The sequence below is a fragment of the Sardina pilchardus genome, chromosome 17 (assembly GCF_963854185.1).
Source record: "Sardina pilchardus chromosome 17, fSarPil1.1, whole genome shotgun sequence".
In the NCBI taxonomy this organism is placed as follows: Eukaryota; Metazoa; Chordata; class Actinopteri; order Clupeiformes; family Clupeidae; genus Sardina; species Sardina pilchardus.
Window position 1 is genome coordinate 19,087,888 of NC_085010.1, and position 7,500 is coordinate 19,095,387.

At 43.9% G+C, this 7,500-nt stretch overlaps 2 protein-coding genes across 7 annotated transcripts in view; one reads left to right on the top strand and one right to left on the bottom strand.

Moving 5' to 3' along the window:
* Positions 1–5,504, top strand: part of ical1 (islet cell autoantigen 1-like) — a 23,277-nt gene extending 17,773 nt beyond the window's left edge. The window contains exons 14-17 of the mRNA XM_062518584.1: positions 1–203; positions 1,801–1,905; positions 2,606–2,722; positions 3,192–5,504. The exon at positions 1–203 is cut by the window's left edge and continues 163 nt beyond it. Of these exons, the coding sequence (XP_062374568.1) occupies positions 1–203; positions 1,801–1,905; positions 2,606–2,721 (424 nt within the window). The 3' untranslated portion in view covers position 2,722; positions 3,192–5,504. The remainder of the gene's footprint in view (positions 204–1,800; positions 1,906–2,605; positions 2,723–3,191) is intronic.
* The window catches only part of fam117ba (family with sequence similarity 117 member Ba), a 12,669-nt gene continuing 10,441 nt past the window's right edge, over positions 5,273–7,500 (bottom strand). For all 6 annotated transcript variants that reach the window (XM_062518590.1, XM_062518589.1, XM_062518588.1 and 3 more), the window contains one exon: positions 5,273–7,500. This exon is cut by the window's right edge and continues 100 nt beyond it. In XM_062518590.1, the coding sequence (XP_062374574.1) occupies positions 7,306–7,500 (195 nt within the window). In that variant the 3' untranslated portion in view covers positions 5,273–7,305.

Consider the following 7,500-nt stretch of genomic DNA (forward strand, 5'->3'; position numbering starts at 1 on the left):
CTCCAGCGACGAGTTCAGCCGGGCGTGGCAGGACGCCTTCGGCTCCTTCGACTCGCCGTCGGTGCCTCCCACCTCCCTCCCCACGGGTCTCTCGTCCGCTCAGCAGCCCCAGGGAGCTGCGGCCCCCTCCTCGCCCTCCCAGCCCCCCAGCCCCACCGGCTTCCTCCCCTCCCAGCTCCTGGACCACAGCCTCAGCGCCACAGGTTGGTTGCTTGGGCAGAGGAGTCAAGGGTTTGGCGTGTTCTGATACATGTTTGCAGATACATGAGAAAGATCAAGATCAAGGTCAAGGTCAAGGTTAACTTTATTACAGACAAACACTCAAACAATAGAAAGACAAGCATAGACAGACTACTTAGGTTGTACCTTGAGTAGAGACACAGCACAAACAACAGAGATTCAACAGAGATGGGGTCCTGTTACATTTGTTTTTAGAATCTGTCTTTGGTGATCCCATCACAAGTGGTCAGTCAAGACATGTCACAGTTTACATTTGTATTCTAGGTGTACAGTCAGAGACATTGCTGACCATTGGTGTTCAGAATCAGCTATTGCTAGCATCATAGTGCCCCTTAGCTGTTCTAGAATCAGTCTAAACTACGGCCTCTCGGGGCTTATTGCTTTTAAAGGGACACTTCACCGATTAGCATTAAGCTTTGTATCTTTAGAAAACCAGTCATGTTTTTGAATGGTCGTGCATCATTCCCTCAGTTTGCCTTGAGATGGGAGAAATACGGATTTCAATGAAACCCATGAATAGGACTTCCTGCTTTCAATGATGTAAAATTATGATTTTTACATCATTGAAAGCAGGAAGTCCAACATTGAAATCCGTATTTCTCCCATCTCAAGGCAAACTGAGGGAATGATGCACGACCATTCAAAAACATAACTGGTTTTATAAAGATACAAAGCTAAATGCTAATCGGTGAAGTGTCCCTTTAAGTAATCAATCACCGAGACACATTGTGAACCGAGCACTCAAAACACTTGCCGAGGTGGTCTGAGACGCGTTTTACCACCTTTTTTGGTAAACACTCATGCATTCGGATGTATCGGATGTATCGGATGCAAAGGAATCTGAACACAGGTAGTCAGTAATGTCTCTGACTGTGGCTGGAATAGCCAGATACATTTCTCAAGCAAGTAACGCTCAGTAACGGCAATCAACTGAAACACATTTTTATAGTCTTATGGTGGATGGATAGAATGCACATGGTCAGGATTGGTTATTTCACTATGGTATATTATAACTCACTGGGAAATAATCATGGCGCATTATTGTTTTTACAACTACCTGTGTTCATTTCACTTGTGGTGCACATGAGGATGATAGATAGATAGATGATAGATAGATACTTTATTGATCCCCAAGGGGAAATCCAAGGTCTCAGCAGCTTAAGACACCACACACAACATACATTACAATGTAAACAGGAAAATACAAAAGCAAATCAACAAATCAACATGACTAAAGGAGCAGTAAAATACTATAGATAAAGATGTGCATGAATGAACTGAGGATTGGTACTGTGATCCAGTATGAGGTGTGTGTTAAGTTGGTAGTGCAAATGTTGAGGATGCCTGATGTGGTCTCTGCTTCTCGTCCTATGGTGGATGGATAGAATGCACATGGTCAGGATTTGTTATTTCACTATGTTGTATTATATAACTCACTGGGAAATAGTAATGGCGCATTGTTTTTACAACTACCTGTGTTCATTTCACTTGTGGTGCACCGTGCACATGAGGATGTTGAGGATGCCTGATGTGGTGTTGGTCTCTGCTTGTGTGCTGTAGGCTGGGCCACCCCCCCCATGTTCCAGGCCGCTCCCCTGCAGCCTCCGTCTACTGCAGGCCTGGCCACCACGGCACCCCAGAGCAGCCCCCGAGCCTCCGCCAGCGGTAGGGGCCTCTCTCTCTGTGTGTGTGTGTGTGTGTGTGTGTGTGTGTGTGTGTGTGTGTGTGTTCTCCTCTGCTGTGGAGAGAGATGTTGTTTTGTTGTATGTCTAATTATTACCTCCGCCAAGGAGGTTATGTTTTGTTGTATGTCTAATTATTACCTCCGCCAAGGAGGTTATGTTTTCATCGGGGACCGGCATTTGTTTGTCTGTCTGTCTGTTTGTCTGTTTGTTAGCAAGATAACTCAAAAAGTAATGGATAGATTTAGATGAGTTTTTCAGGGAATGTCAGAAATGACCCAAGGAAGAAACGATTAGATTTTGGGAGTGATTCGTAACACCGTTGGGATTCTGGAGCCGTTTATGTTTTTCGGTTAGTGGTGTAATGGCATGGTATGGCCACGTGGCGAATAGTTTAGGTTCAAATGTATGACAACCTAGGAGGAACAATACAGGCGGAGGTCTGCACTCTCGGAGTGCTTTTCTAGTTATCAACATGTTATGTTGTTAATCTGACCCACGGTCCTCTCCTGTCCCTACTCCAGTCATTTCCTGTCAATCTCTACTGTCAAAATGAAAGGCAGAAAGCCACAACCAAGTCTAGAAAGAGTGTAATGTGAAATTAGAACAAGTGTAGTGAAATTGCATCTTGCTGATAGTGTGGGTGTATGTGTGTGTGTGTGTGTGTGTGTTTATATTTATAGCTACAAAAGGTGGTGCACGGGACATGTCGGCCTGGTTCAACCTCTTTGCTGATCTGGACCCACTGTCAAACCCTGACGCCATTGGACGCTCTGATGAAGAATTCCTCAATGCTTGAGGTGTGTGTGTGTGCGTGTGCGTGTCCATTTGTTTGGTTACACTGTATGTGCAAGTATGATATATGTGTAAGAACATGTTTTTTGAGATTAAGTAGGAAGTGTGTGTGTGTGTGTGTGTGTGTGTGTGTGTGTGTGTGTGTGTGTGTGTGTGTGTGTGTGTGTGTGTGTGTGTGTGTGTGTGTGTGTGTGTGTGTGTGTGTGTGTGTGTGTGTGTGTGTGCGCGTGCGTGCGTGTCCATTTGTTTGGTTACACTGTATGTGCAAGTATGGTATATGTGTAAGAACATGTTTATTGAGATTAAGGAGGAAGTGTGTGTGTGTGTGTGTGTGTGTCCATTTGTTTGGTTACACTGTATGTGCAAGTATGGTATATGTGTAAGAACATGTTTATTGAGATTAAGTAGGAAGTGTGTGTGCGTGTGTGCGTGTGTGCGTGTGCGTGTGTGTGTGTGTGTGTGTGTTCGTTGTAGATGTCAGAGGAATTCCTGTGGTGCAGTTGGAGCTGCTGCTGTCTGAGCTGCTGCCGTCTGGAGATGCACCGCTGCTCTTCGCCCACGGCCCGCCGGACTAAAAACATTCTAAACGCTCTGGACGCGCTGTTGGTGGACCACAAACAACAACAACAACAACAACAACAACAAAACTCATCAAGAATGTCAAGAGTCTGGAGGTCTCCAAACCACCCTGGCGCTAAATCTCTTAGTTTCTGTCTCTGTTTTTCTCTCCCTGACATACACATACAAAACACACAACACATACAAAAACACAGCCTCTGTCCTTTCTATCTGTTGCCACATATCTGTGTGTGTTTGTGTGTGTGTGTGTGTGTGCGCTCTGATGTATGTTCCAAAAAGAATGCAGGTTGAAGATCCTGACACTAATGGAAATAGACTATTTATCACTAATGAAATGAAAATATATTTATTCCTTGTTACATACAGATAGCTAGATGTAGAAAAAAAATCCCATACAATCTATGTTTTGTATGAGCAGCACATTTTTGAAGAGGCATGTAAGGTATCGGGTGCTAAAGCTCTCACTGGAGACTGATTGAGAATCCCTACAAGGGGCTGGTTTGCGTGTATTTATATAGCGCTGTGGTCTGAGATATTGCGTTTTCACTCTGCCCTGAAACAGGGCAAGGAGAAGGATGTATTTTTAGAGATATGCAGTGCGCCGATGTGAGTGAGTGAGTCAGTGAAAACATATTTATTTCTGTCCTCAGAAACATATTCTTCTTATACTCGCCCCTCAATACTAAGAGAGACCGTAATCATCATCACCTGCCGTTTAATCGCTAGTCATTACTGCTAGTTGGAGAGGGAATTAGAACGCATTTGTTGTAGAGTATCTTCTGATGAGTATAATCCAAAAGCAAAACTGAAACTCTGTCCTGTGCCATCACAGTAGTGATCCTCGCAGTCTGTTAGAGCTCTGGCTGTGTGGAAGCTTTATTTAGAAACTCCTCTCCAAACCCAGTCACGTCCCATTGCTTTATCACGTGGAAACGACACTAGTCTTACAGAGGGAGCTGTATTGAACCAAGGGAATGGATTATGCAATACCTTTAGTGGTGTTAGGTTATTATATTATGTTAACAAACATTATTGGTCATCACCTGTGAGAGTAAGAGTATAAGAGGGGAGTTCATTTGAGCCAGACTTTTACTCTAAATGCGTCTGTGGGAGTTGATGGACTGGCAGTTACCTAAGAGAAGCATTCACCTGAAGGAGCTGTTGAATGAAGGCTTGCACAGGTCACTGGATGAAGTGTTTTTTTTCCCGCCTCATGTGAGTCCGGACTGGAACAGTTATCTACGTTTGCTGAGCACTGATGAATGCTCACTTTTATTGCAGTTACAGGTCCTTTTGTACATACAAGTTTCCGTAGAAATGTTCCGTGACCCAGTAGGCACTATTGGAAATGATTCCACATACTACTGAATGGTGTTTTCTACTGTGCAGAACAGAATGTCTCTGGCTAAGGGACACTGGAGGCTGGTGTTGTATGCAGGGGCTGGGCGGGAAGCTCTTTTGGTCAAAACTGCTCTTCAGTCATGTTTTTGGGACATCACTGTCTCTGCATTCCGGACTTGATATCATCTCTTGTTTTTCTGAGCTATTGTTCCGTTGTGTATGGGACGCTGTTCATACAGAACACATTTTCTAGCACCAGGCTTGATTGTTTGGGTAATGGTAACTTTGCTTTTGTTTTGTTTTGTTTTGTTGTTTTTTTTCCCGTAATTCCAGACACTTAAAGAATGTATTCTGCACCAATCATAACGCTTGATTCTTTGATTTTAATATTACTATGCCTTTTCTGTACAACAAAAAAATGATGCAATGTCAAAATGTGGTTGGATGAGAACTGGACAATGTGAGTCAGAGTGTTTGATATCTAATAAACTATGTAATGTTTGAGTAAGCGTGTATCTGTGTGTGTGTGAGCGAGAATACAGTTGTCTATTTGGTTGAAAGCCACCCATTTCTGTGTAGTGTTCAGTCATTCCATTTTCTTTTTTTTTAACAAAGACAACAGCAGGAGTCTCATGTCATATCATTTGGCTTTAATATTTGTTATAACAGCCATTTGTCCTTTTTTTTGTTAAACATTTCTCTGATATTTCATACATTTTAAGGCAATGTACAGTACAAATTTATCTTCTATGTTTTGCCTATTTTCCACTTTAGTGTCCACACAAACTTTGTCTCAAGGAAGAGTAATGAGGCTCACAGTATGACGCAGTGGCGTAATATACAGAATAAAAGATGCTACAACAGCCATCCTCTCTTTCCCACTTCATCCTTCCATCCCAAAGCACTTTCTTCCTTCAGCAGGTACCATAATACCATAGGGACTAGAACGTTGTAAAATTAACCTGCGTCGAGTTCAACGCAAGAACCTTAAATTGTCTCGAAACGGAATCTTCTGTTAGATTATACAAAACTCCCCTGCTAAAGGCCTACCCATCTAATCCTGTAATATGATCTAAAACATACCTTTTTAACACATCCCTGGAAGATACCCCCTCAAATTGAAAGTGATTCCCATCTCTTGCAGAAAAGAGCATTAATGGTAAGCATTTACAGTGCTGTTTTAGAAACTCCTTCCCAAAATGGAGGCACTGTGTTATTCGCAATACATGGAGGGGATGTTCAACGTGGAACCATTTGCAGATTAAACGTTCAAATCTAGGTTTTTAAAGAAATGGTCCACCCATGCAGGAGGAAGCGGGGGAAAGCTTTTCAAACAGGATGCAGCTGCCCCACCTTCCAGAGCATCGTCTGATCACGGGATGGCACAGTCTCTGCTGAAATGAGCTGGATGTTTCTTAAGCTACCTTTGTACATTCATGCCTGCCATTCACATACATTTTCTATGTACTTAATGTTTTTGTTGTAAAAGCGATGATAAACTCTTAATTAATGGGTCCCTATGCAAGACACGTGTAGCCTAGCTAGCGCACTCACAAGCTTCTTGTCACCAATACCCCCCTGCATAGCAACGCCATACAGCTCAGGCAGATAGCTCATCATGACACAGCTATGGTCTGTACATAGTGCAGGTGAGGTTATGACTGCTACGCAGGGCCTCCGTAGACGTTAAGCAGCTCCGACGCAGGATCATGCTCTTCTTGCCCGTTCCCCGGCTCATGTACAAGGCTCCAACAAAAATCCCATACCACTTCAGAGAGTATTTACATTACATTTATACCTTAGCTTCTCTACCATAGCACCAGGTCCTCTGGCTAGCCATAAAAAGTCACATTTAAAACATACACTTCAGAGGTTTTTAGAATGAACTGAGACATCTGTGTTTCTCTTCACATTGCAGGAATGGGTGGACAGGATGGATGGACAGAGAGAGAAAGAGAGAGAGAGAGAGAGAGAGAGAGAGAAAAGAAAGAGAGAGAGAAAAGAAAGGAGGAAAGCAGGAGAAAGAAAGAATGCAGACTGGGTGTCAGGCACATTTTGTTGATTCAGGTCAGCACTTTCAGTGTCTCCTGCTCCCTCCACCATTTTGCTACGAAATAAGGTCCCCAAGCTGAGACCGTTTCCTTGGCAACAGAAAAAAAGTTTGTGGTGACGCGCCAGCTCGGGGGTTCCTCGGAACCAGCAGTCAAGGTTCTGCAAGGTTCTGCAAGGTTCTGCTCGGTTGGATAAGAGTTGTAGCGTAACACACTCTCACACACACACAATCAAGTAAGGAAATGTGGCGTTTACAAGGCTTCATGGTAAAAACAATTGCAACCAAATTGAAACTGAGAAAATAAAAAAAATGAAGCATAAAGATGCCACTGTGATGGATATTTGGATCATGGGGTTTGTAATCCTTGACAGACAAGAGGGGTAGTCTTTTCTTTTGCGACCTATGATACATTTTCACATTCAAGTTGAAAAGGGAAACAGAATATTTAGCTCTGTGATGAGGTGTGATGTTTAAGCAAGTCCGGAGGAGCTCTGATAGAAGAGGTGATGATCCACTTGTTTGCTGAATTCCTTTGCCAATTGTTTGTTTTGTTTTGTTTTTCAGAGAGAGAAAGAGAGAGATGCAGTTCCTCAGTTTGACCACCAGAGGTCTTCCTTAACCTTCTGGCTCCTCTGGGTGTCTGGGCAGACAGTGGGGCTGGTGCAGGGAGCTGGAGCCCCTGGAGAGGCCCAGGGAAGGGGACAGACTGCGGACACCTACCCCGCCCAGGGGCACCAGAGACGGGGAGAGGCTGCGCAGGCCCACCCCGCCGCGGAAGCCACGCTCTGGGGTCGGAAGCAAAGGCTTGAG